Raw genomic sequence first — 26,629 nt, 5'->3', positions numbered from 1 at the left:
ACATATTGGTTAGTTGCGATGTTGATCTGGGACTATTGTTATTATGATGTTGGGACAACGCCAACACGGAGATATCAGATCTTGCGGTGTGTGTGAAAAACTGCCCCAGAAGACCTAAGTGAATGTGACTGACTGGCCAGCACAAGGCCCTGATTTGTTTAATAATTGTCCTCATCTGTAAATGATTGTTAAATGCAGTGAAATGTCTAAAAATGTCAGTTCCTCTAATGGCCACTTGAGGTTGCTCCAAAAGTGAGTTATACCCACAGACCACCATGTTAAAATGCCCAGCTTTAGAGTACTGAAACGCAAACTTACATTAATAAGTCTAGTTACATGGTGATTAGCTTAGGTTAGCATGGCATCTAACCAGAAAGAAACAGCTAGCATGGCTAAACGCCTATAAACTCAAAAGCTACAGGTGAAAGGAACTTCCACTAGTAGCGGTTTAGAGACAATTAGACACTTTGATTGTGTAACCAATTTGTTTCTGTGTATAGATCGAAACCCAAGAAATGAGAGAGAGCAAGATGTGTCCTTCTACTTTCAGGTTATTAAGCTACGCTAATCACTTCCCGGCTTTAGTCTTACACATAATAAAGTGCAATGATCTCAGGCCCTTTACTTCCATTTTTTCCTGCACTTGTTAACATCATGCTACAAAATCAAACAGCCAGTAGTGTAAGTAATAAATGGTTTATGAAGTAAAATCACTGTGATTTTATAGGTGGCAAACAGAAATGCTGAGAATTGTGTCCTAACGCTTTCTGATCCAGACCTGATGTGCACTTCATCTTCTTGGGACCTCCTTCTCTCTCGGCTTCGCCGCTGTGTTTGGCTCTCCTCCAGTGGAGTTCCAAAGCTGTTCAACCTCTCTCTCAAGATACTCACACATAAACCACGCTAATCCCCTACCTGTGAGTAAGTTGAGCAAAAGAGGGATTGAGATTGACTTACATCACACGGACAGATCCTGCTGAGCCTTTAAATTCCAGAAAACACTTACAGAACATAGAGTGTCAGGCTTTCTAACATAGTTTAGTGAATTTGAGTCAAAAAGGCTAAAACTTTCATTATCTTAGAAAACACACTTTTTTTAATTTACTTATTTTATTTCAATCACATTAAATTAAAACAGAAGTATGTTCATTTAAGAGTGAGATAAAAGTGCTCAAATTTGTGTTTTGTATGTAAGATTTTAACTTAACGGCCTCCGTTACCACATCCACTGAGCCACGGCTTCCCTAACAATTGGCTGCTGCTTCAAATGTGACTCCGCCTCCACCAGTGACCAACCGGTAAGTAAAATGACCAAAGCCAGAGGGACCACCTTAAAAAGAGGGAGACAACATGATACAGCCGTTTAGTTCCTCTCTCTTCAGTTATTCAGCTCTTTATGTGATTTCCGTACCAGAAACCAGATTTTTCTTCAACCATGTGGGTCATTCTACATAAAGTAATTTATTCAATTTAATTCACTTTTATTTATATACTGCAAAATCACAACAAAACAACAACAGTGAGACAAACCCCTACTAGCAAGCGCTCAGCGACAGTGGGAAGGAAAAACTCCCTTTTAACAGGAAGAAGCTTCCAGCAGAGCCAGACACAGGAAAGGGCGGCAATCAGCTGTGACTGGTTGGGGGTGAGGGGAAGAAGACCAAAGTTAACTTCTAAACATGATTCTTTCTATGTCACAAGCATCTTTGGATCAATGGACAATCTGACGACGAGCAAAATCAAGCAAAGAGATGAGGAGTGCCACAGCAGTTGGCACTTCCCCTCTGAAATGGAGTAAAATGAGTAAAAGTGAATGTGATGTAATCCCAAGAGAAAACTATCACAGCCTGAGACCCTCTTGATTATAAGAACTTTGATAAAAACCTCCAACCTCTTACACAGAACCAATGAACAGCAATATAGTAGTTTTCACAGCTATAGGCTAATGTGTCAAAATAATATTATTTTAAAAAGCGGTTGTTTTTAAATTCTAAAATGTGTTTCAACATATGTTTGTAAAGCTTTTTAAAGCACTTACGTATAACTGAAAGAGGTAATGACAAGAAGAAACCGTTTTTAAAATCGGGTTTCTGGTATGGATCTGTCAGCAACATGCACATCACCTCTTTACCTTGGTGCTGTTTCTGGCAAAGCACGTGTGTGTGGTGATGTCAGAGGATGTCATCTCCAGTGTCAGCATGTCTACTCGGTAGATTGCCTTTAAAAGAGCTTCCTCACATTTTTCCTCTGGACATGTAGAAAGCTTCTGAAAATAGAATGATTAAGCCTTAATTTACCTCTAAGTTCTAGTAAGTTATAGTCTTCTTTGCTGAATGTGCTGCACGTAAACAGAAAGAAAAGTAAGAAGATGGACTTATTTAAAAAAACAAAAACACTTTGCCCTGTGGGTTCCCATCATGTTGTTTATTGGTTACTAAAAAAAGGGCATAGTGTGAAAATTGTAGTCAGTAATCATGAAAAGGACGGAGCACAAACAGTACACCCTGTAATGCAGTGTTTAAGCTTTGTTAGCGTTTTACATCACAGTACCTGGAGTAAACGCGTGGCCCTGCGGTACAGTTTAGTGTTGGTGACCTGCAGGTCAATCATGTGGTTCTGGTATATCTTCCCCTTTAAGACATGAGCTCCAGTGCTCACAGCGTTCAGCACCAGCTTGGTGGACAGCTCCCGCTGCTCACACAGAAAAGTTATTGATTTTCCTTCCCCTGCATTTATAAAAACCACACTGAGAGGAAACATTAAAGAAAATAACCTGCCATCCAAAATAAGATCTACAGAAGCAAGAAAAATTGAGAATCAATAAAGACTACTTTTTTTGACACTCCCTCCTTACACTGTATTTATCTCTTTATATGGGTGCAAACGTCTCTAAGGAAAGAAGGTGGCAGAAATATAATGGCAGAGGCAGAGCATTTAATATTATATTATTTCTCATGCTTCAGTGAGTTGTTGGGCTAATGTGTGTCAAAGTGTGTGTGTATACTGTACCATATGCTGCAAGGTCCCTGAAACAAGTGCTTCTTGAGGCCAAGTTATCTTTAGTGTAGATAAACACAGTTTTTTGATGTCGTCCTGCAAAGAAAAGATACCCACATTAATACCCAAGTACAGTTGTTATAAAAGGTTGTGAACCTTGATTTTTGTATCAGTTAATGCTAATATGTTATCTGATTTTCATATAAGACACAATTGTAGCCAGACACCATCTGACTACACTATACCCAGACACATTCATGATCACTCATGGTTCAGGCTGGAAGAACTTAGTCAGACGTTTGTATACAATACAAACCCACTAATGTCCCACAGTAAGCTGAACCACGACCAGGCCCTTTTGGTAACCATCAGCTTCTGGCTTAATATTTGATCAGTCTTCCTGGCAGAATTCATAGAGTTCATTTAAATTGGTAGATTTACTACCACAGACCTGACTTTAAACTAATCTTTTTTACACTGGGAAAGAGAAACTACCAGTTGTAGTCCATCCAAAACATTCCCTCAAGGAACTCCTGAGACATTCAAGGTTAAAGTACAGGTTTGAGATCAAAGATGTACTGAAATTTCATCCAGGTGTTCCTCAGATGTTCCCAAATTGGAAATGGAAAGAAAAGAGAACCTGAACACATAATGCCTCTAGCAACAGCTGTCACTGGCACATCCCAAGTTTGCAACAGAGCACTTCGGGATGTTGTTCCGTTGACAGATGAGAAAGAATTTGTTGTGATACCTCAGGGCATGGAAAACCTGTAATTACTGAGGGAACAACTGATTTAACAGTCTATAAACATATTTTAAAGAGGGCTTTGAGTGCAGCAGTACATAACCTGAAACAAAATGGCTAATGAAATGAAATTCATATTTTTAAATGCCAAAATACTGATGAACTGAAATAGTTTTGTAGCTGATGGAGGTTGTTATGCTAAGACCCCCAAGGTCTTACAACATCTTGGCTCATGCTAATGTCAAAGCAATGCAGTTAAACCTTGAACAGGTGTTCATACATGCAGTGCGCACAGCAGTGTGCATGTTTGTAAAATCCATCAGTCAGCACTGTGCGTGAAACACGATTCAAGATTAACGTGTGAACACAGACCTCGCTGTAGGCTGAGTGATTGTCAAGTCACTGCCAAAATGAAAAATACAGCTTATTTTTTAAAATGACACTTAGTTTGGGCTGGACATGTGAATAACAGTGCAGTTTGTGTGTTATTAGTTTAGCTAGATCCTCTCTGTCTCTAATTGTGACTCCATAAAGATCAGACAATAATATTGCAGCTCCAAAACTTCAGACATCTACTTGTTGTAAAGAAGCTGCTGTGTCTCCATCAGCCTGGTGATAAACAGCATGGAGGTTGGGCGTCTTTTCTCTCACTCTGCGGGCCATGTTACCCACTTCAGTGGCGTCATCTGTGGAGAGAGGCTGTCAAAACACTTGCTGCTCTGGAAAAAATCCAAGTTACAAACAAAGCGCCGTCTCACCGGAGTGCGTGTAGATTAGCAGCACAGTGTCCTTATCAGTAAGACACGGCAGGATCAGATGTAGGAAGTCCTCATGTGCTATGGAGAACTTGGGGCCCTACAGGAAAGACATAGTTTCAGAGAAAACTATGGTATAGCCAGGACCACTGAAGAAGAAGAAGACTGGTATTAGCATCTCTCTGCCCTGTCACATGTTTATAATGAAAGCAAAGGGCAGCGTGGCCTCAGCACAGAACAGAACGGCAACGATGACAGAAGATGTGGAGCTGAGCTGGAGGTGGGTTGGAAGGTGGCGTGCAGCAATAACAGCTGTGGAAAGCTGTTCACCGAGGCGTGCCATGGTTCAACTGTTTTGGGGGGGGGGTTGTATTCTTAGTCAATATTTGAGTTTCAGTTTTACTGTTTTTACACTTCAGAGAACTTTGGGGTGTTTTGCTTGTAGAGGCTTTGAATCTTTTTTATTTTAGTATGTATTCTAGTTTTTGGTTCTCTGTGTGTTATCCATGTCTGTCACTGTCATGTCTTAGTATTTATTTGTTCAAGGTTAATCTTTATCTATTTAAGTCAGTTCGACTTCCTCCCTTTTCCCTCATTTCCGACTTTCACTCTTCCCTGATAGTTTCCACCCTGTGTCCTGTTGCCCTAATTAGTGTAATAGGACACGCCTCTCTTTGACGGGGTGTCTACTAATAGTATGTTTCCCCTTTTTTTCCATTGTGATATTCTTGTGATTCTTCTGGAAGTTTCTTCCTCTTAAAAGGGACTTTTTCCTTCCCACTGTCGCCAAGTGCTTGTGCAAAGAGGGACATCAGATTGTTGGGTTTTTCTCTGTATTAGTGTAGCGTCTTTACCTTACAATATAAACCGCCTTGAGGTGAATGTTTTTGTGATTTGGCCCTTTAAACTGAAATAAAATAAATTGAATTCAACGTTTGTTCTCTTGGACTGCCTCCTTGCCTCCTGTATCTTGGATTTTGGGTCCTTTAATAAGACTTAATGATTCACACAGTTTGCAAAACTGTAGCAGTATGGCTATATCACATTTTCCAGTTGAATGTGTAGAAGGATGTCAGATGATGCAGGCTAAGTTTGGCTCTGTTCCTTGCATTCAGATTATTTTGCTAATACACATTTATGACTTGGTGGTGATCTGGTCATAAATGTTAGTAGAAAAACATCTGGAGCCATAAGTTCGGTCTTGTAAGATCCTGGGGATCCACTGAGGCTGGGATGCTAGGAAATCAAGTGTAAGTCAGAACTAGTCAGAGACAATAACCCCTTGTACTACCTGCTAGCTAAATTTGTGGCAACAGGCACCTCAGCATGCACTTGCTAGCTGTAATGCTTTATAAATATGTTATTTTTCTCTGTTTTCTACATTAATCTTGCTCATTTTTTTTTACATTATTCCGAGGGGGACACAAAGAAGTGGTTGTATTTTAGTCAGCTAATCTGTGTAGAATGAATTCTTTATGTTTCCTAACTGGGGACCTAGATGTGGTTCTCTGTTCAACATTCATATTAGCCCATTCATATAATCCCTACCCTGAAACAGGTGAATGCTGGAGCAAACATGTAATTTTATGTCTAAATGACTGATAGAGTGCCCTGTAAGTCCTACCGACACTGATATGAAAATCTAATTAACACCAACAAGCGGTATAATTTAAAAAAAAAGATTAAGGAACATTGAGCAGATACAGCAGTGTGTATTTTACTCTAATCCTGCTCTAGTCTCTGCTCTGCAGAGACAGATGTGTCATTGCAAGGTACACAACAAGACCTGGATGTTAATGTTAATTGGATTTTACAGGATTTCAGACATGTTATTACTTTGTGTGGCCTTGTTTCAAACCCACAGACATGTTAGAATAGAAATCTCCATGCTTGCAGTCAGCTGGTAGTGGCAGGATTTCTGTAGAAGAAGAATCTGTGCACTTCACTGTGAATTGATTGAGCATTGTGTGAAATGAAAGATTTGATGCAGTAATTACTTAATCGTTTATCTTTTGTCTAAATAGATGTTATTACATTGTTTTCTTTCACACACCAGTGAAGTTAAGGGACCGTCATTGTTATTCAGCTCTCTGTATCCTCCTCTGATGAAGCCTCGAACGTCTTCATAGTCTGTGCCCCACACACACACACACACACACACACACACACACACACACACACAGTTTCCATCACTAGTTGTGATGCGAAACAAAAAGAAAAGACATTTTCTTTATGGCAGTGTAGTTTGGCTCCTAATGAGGACATCGCACTGCGCTTACCTGCACCAAATGTGGGGCTACACTCACTGGCATCAATGAGGCCCAGCAAAGCCAGCGAACCCCAGCCCAGGTAATACACGTGCCTGCTGCACCGCAAACTGAAACACAGCCAGACGCACATCAGACTGAAACTGCCGACCCGACATGAAAAATGTCACGGGGGGAAGTTCAGAAGCTTTCTCTACTCACAGCAAACAGATTGCCAAAGGAAGCTGTGAGTATGGCAACATGTTAAGTATCTGTAGTCATTTTTGCTTCTATGCTTTTTGTGCTGATTCAGTTGTAACCTGCACTAACTGCTAGAACCAGTGTGCTGCTATAAATCAACATACTTCGTTTTCTTTTTCAGTGAGTTTCGAGGCGTCAGTTAAAGATGTCGGATGAGATGTTCTACCTTTCTCCCGCTGCCTCCACCAGAGTAGTGATGCCATCAGGCTGAGAGTACGTGACAGCCAGAGTTCTCTCATATTCCATCATGTGCTGCAGAACACCACTATTGAACAGACACAAAAACAAAGCACAGAGTGCAGATTTTTGTGTCTATCATCATGCCAAACAGATTCTCTTTTCTGTAATGACCTCTAGAGGTCAGCAAAACCCAATAAAATACGCTGTGGTGTCCTCCAATACACATAACAGCTTTTCTATAGGCTCAAAATGTGGTCATCGTGGCTCAAGAGTTGGGAGTTCGCCTTGTAATCGGAAGGTTGCCGGTTCGAGCCCGGGCTCGGACAGTCTCGGTCGTTGTGTCCTTGGGCAAGACACTTCACCCGTTGCCTACTGGTGGTGGTCAGAGGGCCCGGTGGCGCCAGTGTCCGGCAGCCTCGCCTCTGTCAGTGCGCCCCAGGGTGGCTGTGGCTACAATGTAGCTTGCCATCACCAGTGTGTGGATGACTGGATATGTAAAGCGCTTTGGGGTCCTTAGGGACTAGTAAAAGTGCTATATAAAATACAGGCCATAAATATTTTGTACTTGTAAATCAGGATTTGTATGTGTGCGCGCGTAAAAAAGATTTTTCAAAAAAAGCGCCCCTCCGACAGCCAAACCCATCTGTTCTCTGATTGGATTGTTACATTTGTGATTGACATGACATTGACCAATAAGATGAAAGGAAGAAAAATAGGGTCAAAATTTGTACTTGTAATTTGCAGGTTTTTTTTAGCTAAGTCCACACACAAATCTTTTTTACGTACACACGAGTTTTTTTACACATACAAATCTTTTTTACACACAAGTTTTTTTACACATACAAATCTTTTTTACACACAAGTTTTTTTACACATACAAATCTTTTTTATACACACACAAATTTTTTTTACACATACAAAACCGATTTACAAGTACAAAATATTTATGACCACATTTTGAGCCCATACTTTTCTGCTTAATCTCAACTTGCTGGTGATGTCAGCTTCAAGGACATTTCAGTAAATTTTCTGTGGGTTATGAGAACATGAGCAGATACTAAATTGATACATGCAACTGACAAGCACACAATGTGAGTTATTGTGAGTAAAGTTGGGTTATTATGGAGACCCAGAAGTAACTGTACATTCTGTCTTTTTATTATTTTCTTAAATACACATGAAACTATTTTGGTTCAGCTGTTCTTGTATAGTCTTCCAATCAGTATCAATCAATCAAAAATGATAAAAACCTATAAAAACCCTGAAAACCATAAATTTCACACCCGAGTCTCGACTCTCACAGCCTGGTATCAGACGACCCGGTACCAAACGACTCACGGACCAGTCTCTGCCTGGGGGTTGGGGACCGCTACTCTAAGCGACTGGCGTGAATAACGGGCAGAACAATTACATTCTCCTCCACTAGAGGGCAGTACAACTACCTGCTCTAATTGAATGGGTTGCCAACTGCCAGTAAAATAGAAGAAGATGAAGAAGAAATTACATAATAGTGAGACAATGCAGCGCATAATAGCAATAGATAAATATTTGAAAAGAAAAAGTAGCCAGTCTGACCTGGGTCCTGGAGAAAACTCCGACCCAGATGAAGGCCCTAGCATGAGTGCTGATCAGAAGAAAGCAAAAAAGGTATACTGGGGACAAACTGAGCCAATTCCGCTATGCCTGGTGTGAGGGGAAAAATTATCAATATGCTTTTTGTGACATTTTTGTTTGGTGGTGCGGTTCTGAAACGCTGCACTAGATGGACTAGGCCTAGTCCAAAATGTATGCTCACTTAAAGCTTGTGTTATTTATGTGGTTATTTATGTGGTTATTTATGTGGTCTGTGTATTTGATCGAAATCTATTGTTTCACTTAGTAGAATTTCTTTGCAACACAGGAAACTTCCATAAACATAAACTGTCAAACAAATGACACAGACTGAGGAATTTCTAGCAGATGAGAAACACGGCAGTTCATCCCCCAGGCCTAAGGAAGGCTTTAATATGTAACTGGTAATATATGAACCAGTGGCACCATCATCTAAATCCTTACTTGTAGGCCACTTTGAAGTAGGTATACAGTGGTCCCTCGCTGTAACGCGGTTCACTTTTCGCAGCCTCGCTGTCTCGCAGATTTTTTGGGGGCAATTTTGCATGCTGCTTTTTGGGGTTTTTTGACAGCACGTTGTGTTCTGCGTCCTGATTGGCTGTAGACCATTGTCAATCAATCTCCTCCGTGCCGTGCTTCCAGTGCAGTACAGAATGTGTTCAGCTTGTCAAATTTACATAAATCATTGGTCACTAGCAGTGTGACTCTGAAGTGCTGCACTGTATGTTTGTAAGTTTTCTGTCCCTTTAGCTAATCTTGTGGCACACTTGCAACAGCAACATGCCAAGAGTTAGCATGTTCATGACATTACATGGCATATGACACATGACATATGTCTTCCAGCTTACTTATGTGTGATAGGTGTGTTGGAGGAAGTGGCAGCATGAGCAGCAGAGAAGGCAACTTCCAGGAGAATCTTAGTTGCACTGCCTCCCTTCATCCTGGAGGACCCACTGATGGCTTCGGGCTGAACAGACACACACAGTCACCAGCCAATCATAAACACACCGCTCACTTACTTTTTTGAATATAAATGCACATCGACCGTAATGTGTAGGGCATCAAGTTCAAAAGGTACAAGTACCCCAACTGCTGGGTTAATGAGGAAGGCCTTCTGGCTTTTTGCAAGTTCTTGCATCCTTTGTACCACACTGTGAAACGTGAAGGTGCAGTCTTGTATGGGCTCATCTCTACATACATAAAGACAGTTTGTTTCAAAGACAAAATGGATATTTATTCACAACTTATCACATATCATACATTCATTGCAAATATTTAAAGTCCTGTACCTGGCCTGATGTGCAGGGTTGAAGCCAACCAGCACAGGTGTGTAGACTTCAGGGTGCTGCAAGCAGAAATCCAGCTGCCCTGCCACAAATGGAGCCTATGGGGGCAGAAATCGCACACACGAGAAGTTAAGAGTTGTGAACGCCAAAACTCAAAAGGTTGATCTCGAGTTACCTGCAGATTGAATTGTTTCTCAGGTATGAGCAAGGTAAACCTTATTTGCTATACACTATTCAAACTCTGACCTCAGAGCTGAGGCTGACTTACAGACAGTCCACAGGAAATGCCAATGAACAAGACTCGCTTCTTTCCCTCACACACCTGCAGAGAACAACATGCTGTGGTCAAAATGCTCTCACAAAACACAAGACACACACTCCAGGATGTCCCAGACCTTCTTCAGACTGAGCACGCCCAGTCTGGGGTCGTCTTCAGGAGCCTCTTGAGAGGAAAGCAGAGCTCTGAGGACATGATACCAGAACATGTATGTGTGCATATGTCAGGTTAATTACAGGATTTTAATCAAGCAAAAAAATTGCTGCTGGTTATATTCTGTTTACACAACCCCAACTCACCTGTCTCCTCCTGCAATGATGTATGAATACACTTCACTTTGGTTCAGCTGACTCAGTGCTTTGTTGAAGCCTGACTAACAACACAAACAGACAATAAACACACAATACAGGAAGCATTTTTTTTCCATGAGCAAGAGAGATCTGATCACATAATTTCATTAAGAGCCATTTTCCTCATATTACTGGCAGGGTCTGTTTCGTTCTGCTCTGGCTCACTGTGCACTTGATTTTCCATTATGAAAGTAACTGATACGCTTTCCAGAAGCCTGAACAGCGCAGAGAGTATTTCAGGACAACTTTTACCGAGATCAGGAAAGCCAGCCGACCAGAAGTGCCACAACCGCTCATCACAACACAGCTCTCCTGAGGATCCTGTTAAAGACACAGAAGGCACAATAGCCTATGCCCGACTGACCGACGCAAATACAGATCCAAATATTGAGGGAGGAGAAAAAAAAGGCACCTTTATTATGACCTCGACCCTTTTAGCAACCTCCATTAAGGTTTTCAACACTTGGTCACTCAAAAGCCTCTGAAATGAGATTTAAAGAAAGAAATTCTCAAAAGGAAATTTTGAGAATACATTTTCCCATCATGAAGGCTAGTACTGATATACCTGGTAGGTCGTTCCTGCCTCTTTCTGGAACATCTGGGAATCACAAACTTGTAACATCTTCACAATGCTATAGGCCGAAGCTCGGTCGATGTCACATGTCAGGGGGTTAGACTTCTCTGAAACAGGAAGTGAAGGCTCATAATCTGCGGACTAAGAAACAACAAATTAGACTGACGACTAACTGACTTCTATCTTTGAAAAGTGAATCCAACATGAAAACAATTGCATCATTTTGAAGGACCATCAAAGCCCGATCGCTGTGACTGACCTCAGGCTTATATAACAATGAGAAAAATGGCCCTCTGCCTTGACCTTCCTGATGAGTTTATGAGTTCAAATCAATCATTTCACCTCATGGTGTATAAAACATGTTCATTTTATACATGCCGGTCAGTCTCAGTGTCACGGTATCCTCATTGACTAAAGACCTGTGATTAATAAGTTGTTAGCAGTTTCACAATCACTTCTGCCTCATGCTGGTCACATCCAGTTTTCAAACAGCAAGATGGCGGCGGTAAAAGTTCTCAGCACTAAGCTTCAAAACAGGACTTTTATAACTGTTATAACTTTAAAAAAGGTGGCCAAGTAGTTAGGTCCATCTTTTATAAGGTTTATTACGTACCTAGAATAAATAGATGGCATGAAGCAAACTACGTTTACCTGAGCTAGCATAAAATGAATGAAGCAAGTAAGATCCAGCAGTCAACTACTTTAGCTAGCATAAAGTAGCTAACATGAAGCAAGGATGAGCCAAATGGGGAAAACGTAAGGTTGGTTACCTTAGCTAGAATAAATACTGTACAGCACAGTGTCAGCACCACGGAAATACACGGATACATCCGTAGGCTCGAGACACAATGCATTTTTGGGACTTTCAGGTGTATGGACCAATGTTTTATTTTCTGAACAAACCAGAAATCTTTAATGAGCAGCTAGATTTGTCTCGCATTAACTGGCTGAGTTAATGCCAGTTAATGTGACATCGAAGCAGCTGTAATCCACAGCTGTGTGTGTTCATGGAGCTTGCATTTTCACCTGCTGGACATCACTACACCTGACAAGTTTAACTGTCTTCAGAACACTGCAGAGGCCTTATTGACAGTATTTGGCTCTAAATATCTGTGTGAGCAGATTTTCTCTCACATGAGTCCTCAGGTAGCCGTCTGAATGCTGGACACTCGGAGACCTGGGTCTCTGAGTGGGAGACCAGAGATCACATAACATGTGTGTCTCTGTATTAACAAACATGCCATATTGGCTTAGTTTATTTTTCTTATCATTGTTGTGAGGAGGCCATAAATAGCATTTGTATTTTCTGTTGTACAGTTCATTTGATGTTATGGATAAAAAGTCTTTTTTTGTTTCAAAATAGCTGATAACTATTTGCTGATAGCTGCCAACATCTGCAAACAAATATAATTCTATAAAGTGGTTCTATAGATAGTGTGTAACTGTTCATATAGAGCGTTATTAAATTTATTGCTAATGCAATCATATGGCACACTGACCTCTGAGGAAATTTTAAATGGCACTACCCCTGATATAGCACCTTTCAAGATAAAATCACAAAGTGCTTTACAAAGGCAGAAAACAGACATTAAGTCCACAGATCTCAAACTCAAAGGGAGTGAGTTCCAGAGTCTGGGAGCCGCTGATACAAACGCTCTGTCACCTTTTGTTTTTAACCTTGTATGCTGGACAACAAGCAACCCCTGGTCACAAGACCTCAGGGACCTGCTGGGGTGATAAGGAAGAAGAAGATCACTTATGTAAGTTGGAGCTACACCGTGCAGGGCCCTATAGGTCATGATTATGATCTTAAAATGGACCCTGAACTTGACAGGGAGCCAATGCAACTGAATCAGCAGGAGAGTGGCATGGGAGTATTTGTGATGCTTTATCAGAAGCCTAGCAGCAGCACTTTGAACACCCTGCAGTCGTTCCAGGGAGGCATTGCTTAAGCAAGTAAACAAGGAATTACAATAGTCTAAGCGAGATGAAACAAAAACATGAATAATCATTTCCAATTCGGAACGTGACACAATGGGACTCAGCTTAGCGATATTTCTTAAATGGTAAAAACAAGAGCGAACCAAAGATTTAACGTGTGTGTCCAGCGTCAGAGCTGGATCAAATGTAACACCAAGGTTCCTAATGGAGGATTTAATATAAAAAGCAAAAGGGCCTATATTATTAACCACGTGGGGAACAAATTTCTCAGGAGCAAAGACAATGACTTCCGTTTTATCAGCATTTAGTTGAAGGTAATTACCAGCCATCCACTCTCTAACGGAATCTAAGCAGGACTGCAAGATTTGGAGCTTAGAAACATCAGGTGGCCTAAAAGAGATATATAGCTGAATATCATCTGCATAACAATTATATGAAATATCAGAGAAAGAGCTAAGAAGTTGCAGAAGAGGGAGTAAATACAACAAAAACAATAACGGTCCCAAGACAGAGCCCTGAGGCACCCCATAGGCAAGAGAGCTGACGGAGGATCTGAACTTAGAGGCAGCCACAGAGAAAGATCGATTTGACAAATAGGATTTAAACCATTCCAATGCGGTACCCGATACACCCACCCAGTGGTTTAATCTATCTAACAAAATAAGATGATAAACAGTGTCAAAAGCAGAGGTCAGATCCAGCAACATCAAAACAGTGCACTCTCCAGCATCACAATTCATCAAAATACCATTAGACACTCTAAGAAGTGCAGTTTCGGTAGAGTGAGCCTTACGAAAGCCAGATTGAAATTTATCAAGAATGTTATGTTCATCTAGAACAACTGTGAGTTGCTTGGCCACAACCCTGTTGTCTGATATTGAAATTTGTTTGATGATCTGAACTAAGTGTAACAAATATGGACAAAAAAGAAAAACTTTTTTACAGCACTGCATAAAGAAATGAGATGTGGATCACGATTATAGTTGCCAACTGTCCCGTTTTAGCCGGAACATCCCGTATAATGAGCAAAATATAATATATTGACCTTACGAATATTAAATCTGATTTGACTGCAATTGTATCAGGCGAGTGTTTTATAGTGTTTGTGCCCAGTTAGTGACGGTCCCTGACGAACAACATGTATGAGGAGTAATGCGTGATTCGTAAAATTACGACTCCGTTTGGTCTCCGTAGCATAGAAACCTGGCTAATTGATGCCTGTGTACGTGAGGGTTCACTAGATGGTTGGGAATCTCTCTGAATAATTAGGAACAGCAAGACGGAGACGGATAACTTTCTAGCAGCCTCTTTACTTTTTGCACACCGCAACAACAACCCACACTTCCTGTGTGCCGCCCTCATGAATACTTCACTGGCCTCTCAGAAGCCAGGAAATCTTATACTCAGATCAAAACAGGGAAAACAACCAGGTAGATATAACACATACTTATTACTTGTTTGAACATGCATGTCTAAACATTCAAACATGTAAACATGTAAATATCAAAACACGTAACCACCAAATAGCTACATAACTAGCTTTATAACCTTTGTAAACACCTCTTTGTATATCAAATTAGATTTAAATTTACTTCTACACTTTACATTTTCCTCCCCCCCTCACATAAGAAACGTCCCCGTTTCCCTACAGAAAAGGAAAAAAAAACCCCAACATGCTGTGAGCAAAGGGGACAACAATAAAACAACAGCAAAACCAAAAACAAGTTCAGTTCAAAACATAGTCCTTGAGGTATCTGGGAGGCACAACTTGACGTCTCCCACATCGCCGTGAAACACCAGATACTCGATGAGGAGTTGAAGGGACAATGTCTGTTTGGTGTATCACCACATGGCCAGAGGGGGAAGTCGTTACAGTCTCAGACCGAGGAGAAGGGGACAAAGGAGAGTGGGAATGGGGTCGTGACTGGTTTAGAGGTGGTGGCTGACAAACCTGAGGGTCTGATGAGGTTGCAGGGCTGCGGCCCTGAACATTCCAGCTCCCTTCAGCTGCAGATTTTGAAGCTGTGAAGGGCAACGCACCTGATAATGCAGTCAACTGTGGAATCTGGGGCTGTACAGGTATGTCACCAGCAGGTGAGTTGGTTCCACCTTTAGGGACAGGTGCTTTGTACGGCCTGAGACGATTGTAGTGAACAATTTGAGTCTTGTCTGATTGGTCCAGGAGGTAGCGAATCCTGTACGTGACACCAGGGTTTTCTCCATCTGTTCCAAGGCACTCCAATATCTCAAAGGGGCCCTTCCAATGTGGAGCAAGTTTCTGCTTTGCTGTAGTGGGGTCATTTAACCACACCAAGTCACCCGGAACATAAGGAGTGTGTTTGATGCCCCTATCGTACAATTGTTTCTGCTGGTTGTGGGCACAATCTCGGTTCCATGCAGCAGTGCTGAAGGCAGACTGAAGTCTCTGAGTCAACTGGGTGACGTAGTCAGCAGGAGAAACAGAAGTAGATGATGCTGACATGTTGGTAGGCAACAGCATATTAGCAGGCATCCGTGCCTCATGTCCATGTGTGAGAAAAAATGGCGTAAACCCCGTGGTAGAGTGAGGACTGGTGTTGTAAGCCAAAGCAACTTGATTGAGGCAGTCATCCCATTCGCCAGGCTGCTGAAGGAGTAACTTAGCTAACTGGTCAATAAGTGTTCGATTGAACCTCTCGACCATCCCGTCGCATTGAGGGTGATATGGGCTGGTCCGTGTCTTCTGGATGCCTAGCAGCTGACACAGATGTTTCACCAGGTCAGATTCAAACTGACGTCCTTGGTCCGTGTGTAGCATTTCAGGGACGCCGTGCTGACAGATGAAGTTGTCAAACAGGCATTTTGCAACTGTTGTGGCACGTTGGTCTGCGATAGCATAGAGATTGACATATTTCGAGAAATAGTCTTGAACAACGAGCACGTACCTGTTGCCACGACTCGTAATGGGGAGTTCAAGTATGTCAGCTGCCACCTTTTGAAATGGCTCCGCAGCAACAATTGTTTTCATTGGAGCTCTGTGATGAGGTGTGGGATTCCGTCTGGCATCACATGGAGTGCATTGTGTGCACCATATTCTGATGTCACGTGACATGAATGGCCAGTAATATAGCTGCTGAGCACGTTTCAGGACCTTATCTGCTGATAGGTGACCGGACACTGGGTTGCCATGCAGCAGCTGTAGGACAGTGTCTTTTAAAGATTCAGGAACAACCAACTGATGCAACACTGACTTTTGGGACGGGTTGAAAGCTTTACGACAGAGTAAGCCATTATGAAAGGTAAGTCTAGAGTACTCATGCCATAGCACTTTTTCCTGAGGTGGGCATTTTTTCATACGCCAGTAAGGTGGTTTCTGACCCTTAGCTTTCCAGCCAATGACTTCTGACAGTACAGGATCTTTTTGTTGTTCACTTTTGAGATCATCTTCAGGCAGCTCAAGCACAAATGTGGATGAAACAGATAGCGCTGCACACTGCAGTCGTGGATCAGGAAAGTCATTGCACGGAATGTGTTTTTGGTCAGTACTGCAGGGACTATGGTTGGGCGGGCCTGCAGGACCTACGCACCTCTCTTCAGGTTTCAAGGTAGCAGAAGCAGTGCAGACTGTGTCCTGCTCTACGGTTTCACCAGTGACAGGGCGACGTGACAGTGCGTCCGCATTGAGGTGGCGGTGGCCATCTTTATGAATCACAGTCCACTCAAAAGGATCAAGTTCAAGAGCCCAGCGAGCACGGCGACCAGTTCTATCACTGTCAATGGGTATTTTCCGAAGACCCAGGAGGGGCTTGTGATCCGTGACAATAACAAATGGCTGCTTGTAGAGGTAGTGCCGAAAATGTCTAACTGCCCAAACAATGGCCCAGAGTTCTCGATCATAAGTCGACCACTTTCTTTCTGCCTTTGTAAGTGCATGGCTAGCATAGGCAATGACTTTCTCTTGCTGTCCCTGTTTTTGAGCTAGTACACTGCCAATAGCTGTGCTAGAAGCATCAGTATACAGAGAAAATGGCAATGTGAAGTCAGGGAATGAAACCACTGGAGGGTTTGAGAGGGCATGTTTCAGATACATGAATGCATCCTGGCACTGAGAAGTCCATTGAAAAGTTGCATGCTTCTCAGTGAGAGCATGTAGGGGGACACTGTGGTGCGCAAAGTTTTGAATGAACTTGCGATAATATGAACAAAGTCCAAGGAATGACCTTACTTCTGTCGCTGTTTGTGGAATAGGCCAGGCTTGCACACTGTTCACATTTCTGGGGTCAGGCTGGATGCCATGTTTTGATACAATGTGGCCCAGAAATTGTACCTGATCTTTGGCAAAACAGCATTTTGAGGGGTTTAGCTTCAAGCCACTTGCCTGGAATCTGCCGAAAATTTCTTCCAGATGCTGGAGATGTTCTGCGAAAGAGCGGCTGTAAATGAGGACATCATCCAAATACACTAAGCAGGTTTTCCAGGGAAGGCCACGAAGTACCATCTCCATTAACCGCTGACATGTGGCTGGAGCGTTTGTGAGTCCCATGGGCATAACAGTGAAGTGGTAAAGTCCACTGCCGGTTGTGAAAGCAGTTTTCTCACGATCCTTCTCTTCCAGTTCAACCTGCCAATAGCCATGTTGAAGGTCCATTGTGGAGAACCAGGCAGAACCTGACAGCGCATCCAGTGCATCATCAACCCTGGGAAGAGGATGAGAGTCTTTGATTGTCACTGCATTGAGTTTCCTATAGTCAAGACAGAAACGCCACGTACCATTTTTCTTTCGCACCAGAACAACTGGGGCGGCCCATGGGCTGTAGCTTTCTTCGATGACACCTGCCTTTAAAAGGTTGTCAACTTGAGTCTGTATTTCAGCTCTCTGGTCAGGTGTCACTCTATAGGCTCTTTGTTTAATCGGTGTAGCATCACCTGTGTGAATATGATGCTTAATTATGCCCGTGTGACCTCTGTCCTCTGAGTGCTTACTGAAGATTCCTGAATACTTCTGGAGAAGTGATTTCAGGGACTGAACCTGGGAGTGTGACAAGTTTGTTTCATCTATTTCTACCGGCAGAGTTGAATCATACACAGGTGAAGTAGCACAACATGTCTGCTCCAGTGGGATGATATCAACAGATGAGCCTGAATGAAACTCACCAAGATGCTGTCCAGGGTACAGTTCGATTTCATCACTGGAGGGATTAAGCATTCGAACCACTGTAGTACCATTCTGAACTTCACTGAGAGTGTGAGCCACAACAATGTCACATGTTGGATTAGGGATCAAGACACCATAGTAGTCTGTTGGAACAGGAGAAGCCGGCGTGGCTGCTGACACACAGGCTGTGATCAGAGTTTCGCTCATAGCTGGAATTTTGGTTGGCGCTAACACAGAAACATTACAGCAGGCAGCCACCTCATGTCCTTTGGGCAACAGGGGAATTTTCATGTCCCACAGTTGCAGCACTTTGTTTTTGAGGTCGAGAAGAGCATGGTGCCTCTGCAGAAAATCCCAACCTAGAATGACTGGCTGGTAAGCACCTCTGAGGACTTCAAAGTCCTGCTGCCATACCTGAGTCCCAAGCCTAATACCAACGGTTAACTTGCCTAAGATTTCCAGACGTTCTCCATTGACCGAACGAGCTGGCACAGAGGATGCTACCATAGGCCGTTTTTTCAAAGCTGGATGAGCGTTTCGAAAATCTTCACTCACAAGGGAGACAAAGGAACCAGAGTCAATTAGAGCACACACTTCAATGCCCTCGACAATAGCCAAGACGTTAGAGGAGACTGATCCATCAGATTCTGAGGGGAACTGGGGGATGTGGTTTTGGGGCCCTGATACTGTAGCTGATGTTTGCCCCTCAACAGCAGCTAATGAAAGTTTCCCTGTGGGCCGGAGGTGAAATGTGCAGGCCTTTCCGGGGACTGGAAACGAACACTGGTCCTACTGTAGGATGCAGCATCTCTAACTCTACGTGGAGCAGGACTGGGACTGCGTCGGTATCTGTTATTGTCAGGGTAATTGTACCTGGAATACTGGGGGGGCTGTTGGGAATGGTATGTGCGTTGATCGTGTTTCTCACATTTGTCCCACTCATTGAACCTCTGGGGAACAGGGGAAGAAGGACGTTCACGGTGAGACTCTGGATCACGATGATAACGCCTCTCAGGCGAGCAATAGTCTCTGGAATGTTGTCTGGCATGATAAGGCGACGGGGACGCACTGCGGGTGCTGTACTGAACATTGGAAGAGGAGGATCTATCACGACTGGAGTCCAAACGTTGGGCAAGGTAACTCTGTTTCTCCTGTAACTGCTGTACTTCATGTTTCAGGCTGGTTACAGTAAGCGTGAGCTCCTCAACCGCTTGAAGAAGTTTAGCATCAGTAGGCTGAGGACGTATCATAGCAACCTGTTCTGAAGACGGAATATGAGAGGATCCTGCAGCTGTAAGTTGCAATGCTGCCCGTGCTCTCTCGCAACGGCTGGCAATGCGCAGGGCTCCGTCGAGATCCTCTGCACCCATCTCATGAATCTTAGATTGCAAGGTGGGGTCCAACCCAGCAACAAAACGGCGAAATTTTTCACCTTCCAAGGCATTGTAGTCATAGTTAGGGAAAGCTTCAAGCACAAGACGGGTAATATCCGCGCTGTACACATCTAAACTTTCACCTGGTTTCCGGGGGCGAGCATTCACATGTGTCTGGAAGAATGGCAGAGAATATTTCGGACCGAAAACCTCTTTCAGCTTATCCTTCACTAGATCATAGTCTTTCTGGGCTGATGAAGGCAAACTGTCCCAGTACAAAAATGCAGCATCTGCTAGACGAGTAGGCAGAACAGAGGACATCACAGTTGGCAAATCTACCTCAGGTGGAGTCATAGCTTGCACTGCCACTTCAAAGCGACGAGACCAACTAGTAAAAGATTCAGTCCCATCTCCTTTAAAAACAGGTGGAAGATCTATTGTCAGGGCACTGGAAACGGTATGGTGGGCGGGAGCAGCAACAGTCCGTATTGCATCCACTGACCTCGAATGTGGCACAGGAGAAGAGCGCAGCTCATGCACAGATTCACTCTCGTCAGCCGACATGTTCCCAACAAATATCCAGCTCAAAAAAAAAATCACAAAAATCACAAAAACAGAGAGAAAAGCTGCAACAATCCTTACTATCTCCAAAAATTATTACTGTTATTATTTTCAGTTCATCAGCTGTTCACAGAGAGAGATAAATCCCAGCGGGAAAAAAAAACGATCTTATCCGCAGCTTGGGAGTAAAACTCACCAAATACACAGATCCATCAAGAAAATAAATCCCACCGCTGCCACCAGATGTAACGTGAGGGTTCACTAGATGGTTGGGAATCTCTCTGAATAATTAGGAACAGCAAGACGGAGACGGATAACTTTTTAGCAGCCTCTTTACTTTTTGCACACCGCAACAACAACCCACACTTCCTGTGTGCCGCCCTCATGAATACTTCACTGGCCTCTCAGAAGCCAGGAAATCTTATACTCAGATCAAAACAGGGAAAACAACCAGGTAGATATAACACATACTTATTACTTGTTTGAACATGCATGTCTAAACATTCAAACATGTAAACATGTAAATATCAAAACACGTAACCACCAAATAGCTACATAACTAGCTTTATAACCTTTGTAAACACCTCTTTGTATATCAAATTAGATTTAAATTTACTTCTACACTTTACACCTGTATTTGCAGTATTTGATTTGAATATTTTTTTTATTTTTTGCTTGTTTGTGATTTCTGTCATCATTTACTGCATTTTTCTTTATTGATTTAGATGAGGTATTGATTAACCGAATGCCAAAGTTTTACTGTATTTTTACTGTAAGAATATGAACACACAGTGCATATTTACACTATGCCCAGCTGGCTGTGCACGCCAGAGTCTCCATTATTTGATAGTTTAAAAGTTAGCAACCCTAATCAAGACTTTTTCACAATAATGTATCAAACCAAATCCTGTCTGTAGCTATACACAATATTTACCACTATATTTACTGTCAAAAGCGGTGTTAACCTTCTCATCTAACTCTTTGCAGGAAAAGAAATCACTTCCCTAAATAGTCCGCCGATTTCAATAAACTTACTTCCCATTGACGTAAAGTGGAAACACCATAAGTCCAGTCTAATCCTGCCATTGTCCACTTTATCTGGCAAAAATGGTCACTGGTAACGATTTGCAGAGAAAACAGAAACTGCGAGCGAAAGGGGGAAGTGGGCGGGACCCGATTTAACTTTGCTCAACTTCCAGGCCGGCAACTGAAAAGTGACAACGAATGAGAATGAAGAATGCCGTTGATTGACACATGACCTGGTAGTAAATATAATAGAGCAGGGGTCACTAACAGGCGGACCGGGGTCCGAGTCCGGACCCAGTCGCCATCCTATATGGACCCGGACCTATAGTTAACAAAATATTAAATTATATTTAATTTTGACGGGGCGATTCAATTTTAAGCGGTAACCTTACATTGTATTAGACCAGGGAACATACAAACCAATTGTGTGCGAGTTAAGCCACCCACGTGACACTACTTAGCCAATCACATCTGCGCATTCAAGGCGATCGCAACTCTGAGTGCAGACACAGACAGACAGTAGTGATGGGATTTCCGGCTCTTTTTAGAGATCCGGCTCTTTCGGTTCGACTCACTAAAAAGACCCGGCTCTTTCGGCTCCGAACCGGCTCTTCAGGTTGTTTTGTTGCTTTAATTAATTTATTATTAACAATAATATAAAATTATGCACAAAAGGAATTACTAACGTAAAAACAAGTGGTTTTATTTATATATGTTTATATATAAATATATGCGGTGGCCCCTAGAGACAAAACACGTACAAACTCCAAAACACATTTCTAGCATGAACTGAACTTCCAAAGCAGAGCTACTAGATCACTTAAATTACACAATTGAAAGCATGTGTGTATTGTTTGTGTATTTATACACAGGCACTCATATATATATTCAAATAATTTTAAAAAAAAGTTCATTTACCTGTTATTACCACACACCAAATCCGGTCATTGGTACTTGCTGGCTTGTGTAGCCACAAGATAACAAAGGCTCAACACTGCGCCCAGCATCCTGGAGCACTTCTGTTGTTCTTTTGTACGTGTTTTGAGTTTTTATGTGCTTCTGAGTTTTTACGTGCTTCGGAGTTTGTACGTGTTTTTACGTGTTTTGGAGTTTTTACGTGTTTTGGAGTTTGTACGTGTTTTTACGTGTTTTGGAGTTTGTACATGCTTCAGAGTTCGTACGTGATTTGAAGTTTGTATGTGCTTTGTCTCTAGGGGCCACCGTAAATATACTTTTATTTATTCACTCCACATAAAATGTAATAAATAAATCATCTAATACAAAAATCAACTATTCACATTTCAAGTTTTAACTATTTACATTTTCAGCTTTTTCCTTTCACAAATTTAAAGTGAAAAGAACACAAAACACTGCAAACCACAACACAATTAAATATAAATTATAATATGAAAACTAAAAGAACATGCATATTCTCTGTCATATGGACCTGCATGAATAAACTTTCTCAATCCTTTATCATCTGCAACCGAAAATAGTTGTGGATGATTACTATACCTTTCTAATGTTGTTGTCCCTGCCTCTCTTTCTCTCTCTCTGGCTCTGTTCCTGTGCTACTGAGTGTAACTACCGCCCCTCCCCCCTCTGCCCAGCGTAAAGCACAAGGCTCGCGTGCAGAGTGAAGCGGAAAAAAAGTGCGAGAGAGAGGCTGAGAGAAAGAAAAAAAAAAAAAACACGTGACGGCTCGCGATAAGGAGCCGGCTCGCGTCGTTCACGTCAAAGAGCCGGCTCTAAGAGCCATTTCGTTCGCGAACGACCCATCACTAACAGACAGAGGAAAGACATGGTGAGAGGTGAATGACAAGCGAGACGATTAACGATACAGTGAGACAAGACGTGAGCGGGAGTCACAAGAGGTAAAACAACTATGGCGCTTTCAAAAAAGAGAAAAGTAGACACCGAAAATAGAACTTTCAAGACTGAATGGACTGACGCATATATGTTCATTCTTCCGGCCGCAAGCAGCAAACCAGTGTGTCTCATATGTTCAGAAACCGTGGCACTGATTAAAAGTGGCAATGTCAAACGCCACTATGAGACAAAGCACAAAGCTTTTGAACAATCATACCCACCCAAGTCTGAACTCAGGTCCCAGAAAATTAGCAGTCTCAGAGCCCAATATGATCAGTCCACAAGGATCTTAACCAGTTCTTTCACCGCCCAACAACGTGCTCATGAATGTTCCCTCAGAGTTGCTTGGATTTTAGGTCAACACAAAAAGCCCTTTGCAGGTGTTGTCAAAGAGTGCATGAGTGCAGTAGCAGAAACATTACTTGAGGGTAAACAAAAAGAAGAGCTTCATGACAAAATAAAGCAAATACCTATGTCAGCATCAACAGCCACAAAGAGAAGTGAATTATTAGCTCAGGATGTGCTATCCCAGCTGGAAGAAGCTATTCATAAGACACCACGTGTAGGCTTGGCTGTAGATGAGTCCACTGATGTGTCTGACAATGCTCAGCTGTTAGTTTATGTAAGGTTCTTCAACAATGATAAGAAAGAGTTCTGTGAAGACCTGCTAGGTGTAACTTCCCTTCACAGCACTACAAGAGGAGAGGATATTTACCTGGCCATTAAGGAAATGTTAACAAAGCGAGGAATAGAGCCAAACCAAGTGGTTTCAATAACCACAGATGGAGCCCCTGCTATGATGGGGAGAGAGAAAGGAGCTGTAGCAAGAATGAAAGAGGACAATCCCGAGCTAATCTCTTATCATTGCATTATTCATCAGTCAGTGTTATGCTCCACCCTGTCAGACGAGTATGCTGAGGTGATGAAAACAATGATGAAAATGATAAATTTTCTCAGGGCATCTTCTTCTTGTCAGCATCGCATGCTCAGGGAATTTCTCAGAGAAGTTGATGCACACGCTGATGATCTTCTGCTTCACAACAATGTGAGATGGCTTAGCAAAGGCAGGGCATTGGAGCGATTTTGGTCCATCAGAAGTGAAGTAGCAGCTTTCTTGGAAGAGCTGGAAAGTCAAAAAGCAACAAACTTTTCTCTCTTTTTAAATGATGGGAAAAACATGGATATTGTGGTCTTTTTGGTTGATATCACTTCACACCTGAATGAACTGAATTTGAAGCTGCAGGGCAAGGACAATTCAATTTGTGAACTGATGACAGCTGTCCGCTGCTTTCAGAGGAAACTTGAAGTGTTCAAAGAAGACCTGCAAGGAGACTATGCACACTTCCCAACAGTGAAGGAACAGGCTCAGGGACAGAGAGATGTGTCCTCTTTTGTTGACTTTGTTGATAAGCTGATTGAAAACTTCAGCAAACGTTTTGATAGCTTCAGCTTTGGACAGCAGCTCACCATGTTCATAAAGAACCCATTTGCCATCACTGATGTCAGAGGGTTCTCAAAGGAAGTCACACAGCACTTCAAGTGGGCAAATGCTGGGCCTCTTCAAATGCAACTAATTGATCTCCAAGCAGATGTGGCCCTGAAAGAGCAGTTTGGAAGAACTGAACCTGCCACTTTCTGGCCCCAATTGGTCTCTGAGACAGCTTTCCCAAATCTGAGGAAAGTAGCCCTGTACATCTTGACCATGTTTGGCTCCACATACAGCTGTGAGGCAGCTTTCTCCACAATGAACATAATAAAAACTAAATATCGTTCCAGGATCACCAATGAGCACTTACACATGTGTATGAGAATGGCCCTGACACCATTCCAGCCCAGATTTAAAATCCTAGTAGAGCGAACTAAAGCTCAGTTCTCTCACTGAACAACAGAAAGTTGGGACGTGGAATATAAGGGTGAAAGAAAGAGAAACTGTAAAATTGTTAAAATGTTTTGATGTTATCTGTTGAAAATGTATTGAGACTGTTTAGTCGAGATGTAAAATGTAAAGAAAAAGGGAAACTTTTTTTTTCTGAAATTAAGCACTTTGTTTTAAGATGCACAATTTAGCCATTTTATTTATTTTCTCTAATTCATTTTAAACAGCAGCCCTATTTCTAATGTAGGCCTACTGTGTGTTTCAGTGTTAACAATAAATTTTGTTGAAATGTTTTAACTTGTATTTTCATTGATTTGACAGTCTATTGTTCATACGTTCAGATATAAATTTAAAAAAAAAAAAAAAGGTTGCTTCTCTATCACAATCATAACGTAAGTTAGACATTATGATGTCCCGGACCTCTGCTTGAGAAGATTTTCTCCAACTGGACCTCCTCAAATTTTAGTTTAATACCCCTGTAATAGAGGGTCACCCAGGCAACAGCAGCTTGGAAAGTCCGCCGTCAGCTTCAAAACGATACGTGAGGAACGAATCGCTTCGTGTGTGGAGGCAGCTACAGTCCTAACAAACGCTCCAGCCTGTCTGTTTGTTTACAGCATCTCAGAATAAAAACCACAAAGGGCACCGCTCTGTCTGTAGTAGCAAAGTTCACCTACTTGACCTTTGAGACCGGGAAAAGGGAAACACAAACACACACACAATCACCACTATGAGCACCTGTGTGTTTATCTGGCAAATGTCATTCCTGAAAATAAAGTGTAGCCGTCTCTCTTTAACGGAACCAACGATCAAACATTTCCAATCCCTGGTTTTAAATCATGCTGCCACAGTAGCAGTTAACATGGAGATCAAACTGAAAGCTCAGCATTAGAAAGTCTTTGATCTCAGCTCCGAGAGTGCTGGCGCAGTTTAAATAAGAACCTCTTCTTCCATCATTATCCAACATGCTTTTCAACCCTACAACGTACCAAAAGACCCAACTGATTCTCAGCAGTGAAAATATTTACACCACAGCAGATTGTGGAGTCTAATATATTTCATCACTCCTCCAAACTCCCACCAGTCTCTCGTGGCTGCCGGCTAATTGCTGTCAGCGACACTGCAGAGAGGACATTTTTCACATCATGTTCCATCAACAAAGAAAAGACTAATGTTATTTCTCCTCGCACTTCATAAATCGTGTCGCCTCTTTTCTCTCTCTCTCCCACATGAAATGAATTAGAATTTTCAGTGAAGGCCTGTGACTTTGTAGTGATGCATTTGTACTTCTCATTCTCACACCAGACATCTGAAGCACAGTTTGACTCAATCAAATATGACTCAGTCCAACACCAGAGCTGTGCGTGGGACTCTGTGGGAAGTCACAACCAGGACATGTCTCCACCATAGTTTGTTGGCTGCACCAACTCAGGATATTGAGGGGTAAAACCACAGCTACAAACAGCAGAGCTCAGCTGTTCAAAGGAAAAACAGGATTACGTGATTTGATACAATCAGGTAATTTAATCTAGTTATCTCAATCAATCCTCCAGTTTCTGTTGTTTAA

The 26,629-nt window shown here is 42.3% G+C and overlaps 1 protein-coding gene across 5 annotated transcripts; it reads right to left on the bottom strand.

Moving 5' to 3' along the window:
- Positions 1–680: 680 nt before the first annotated feature.
- On the bottom strand, positions 681–21,458 carry gckr (glucokinase (hexokinase 4) regulator). 5 transcript variants are annotated; one of them, XM_004552572.2, is made up of 20 exons: positions 21,327–21,458; positions 11,274–11,423; positions 11,121–11,189; positions 10,961–11,029; positions 10,658–10,731; positions 10,477–10,543; positions 10,350–10,403; positions 10,085–10,179; positions 9,880–9,985; positions 9,644–9,762; positions 7,171–7,269; positions 6,777–6,874; positions 6,551–6,627; positions 4,501–4,597; positions 4,319–4,428; positions 3,010–3,093; positions 2,551–2,691; positions 2,132–2,266; positions 1,209–1,330; positions 681–915 (listed from the first exon to the last, which is right to left on the bottom strand). In XM_004552572.2, the coding sequence occupies exons 1-19, from the start codon at positions 21,375–21,377 to the stop codon at positions 1,217–1,219; spliced, it is 1,809 nt and encodes a 602-aa protein (XP_004552629.2). In that variant the 5' UTR covers positions 21,378–21,458; the 3' UTR covers positions 681–915; positions 1,209–1,216. The 5 variants fall into 5 exon arrangements, with proteins under 5 accessions (XP_004552629.2, XP_076736412.1, XP_004552630.2 ...); XM_076880297.1 differs by having other exon boundaries at positions 1,221–1,330; XM_004552573.2 differs by lacking the exon at positions 681–915 and having other exon boundaries at positions 928–1,330; positions 2,132–2,263.
- Between the last annotated feature and the right edge of the window lie 5,171 nt (positions 21,459–26,629).

Source organism: Maylandia zebra, linkage group LG23 (assembly GCF_041146795.1).
Source record: "Maylandia zebra isolate NMK-2024a linkage group LG23, Mzebra_GT3a, whole genome shotgun sequence".
Lineage (NCBI taxonomy): Eukaryota > Metazoa > Chordata > Actinopteri > Cichliformes > Cichlidae > Maylandia > Maylandia zebra.
This window is presented reverse-complemented; position numbering and strand designations above follow the sequence as displayed.

Bases quoted from the DNA above. Each gene is read 5' to 3' on its own strand.
- gckr (XM_004552572.2), bottom strand. From the start codon at position 21,377: ATGGCAGGATTAGACTGGACTTATGGTGTTTCCACTTTACGTCAATGG. The intron at 10,404-10,476 runs GTCTGGGACATC...TGTTCTCTGCAG, and splicing joins GCGTGCTCAGTCTGAAGAAG to GTGTGTGAGGGAAAGAAGCG. The intron at 7,270-9,643 runs GTAAGCTGGAAG...TCTGTTCAATAG, and splicing joins AACACACCTATCACACATAA to TGGTGTTCTGCAGCACATGA.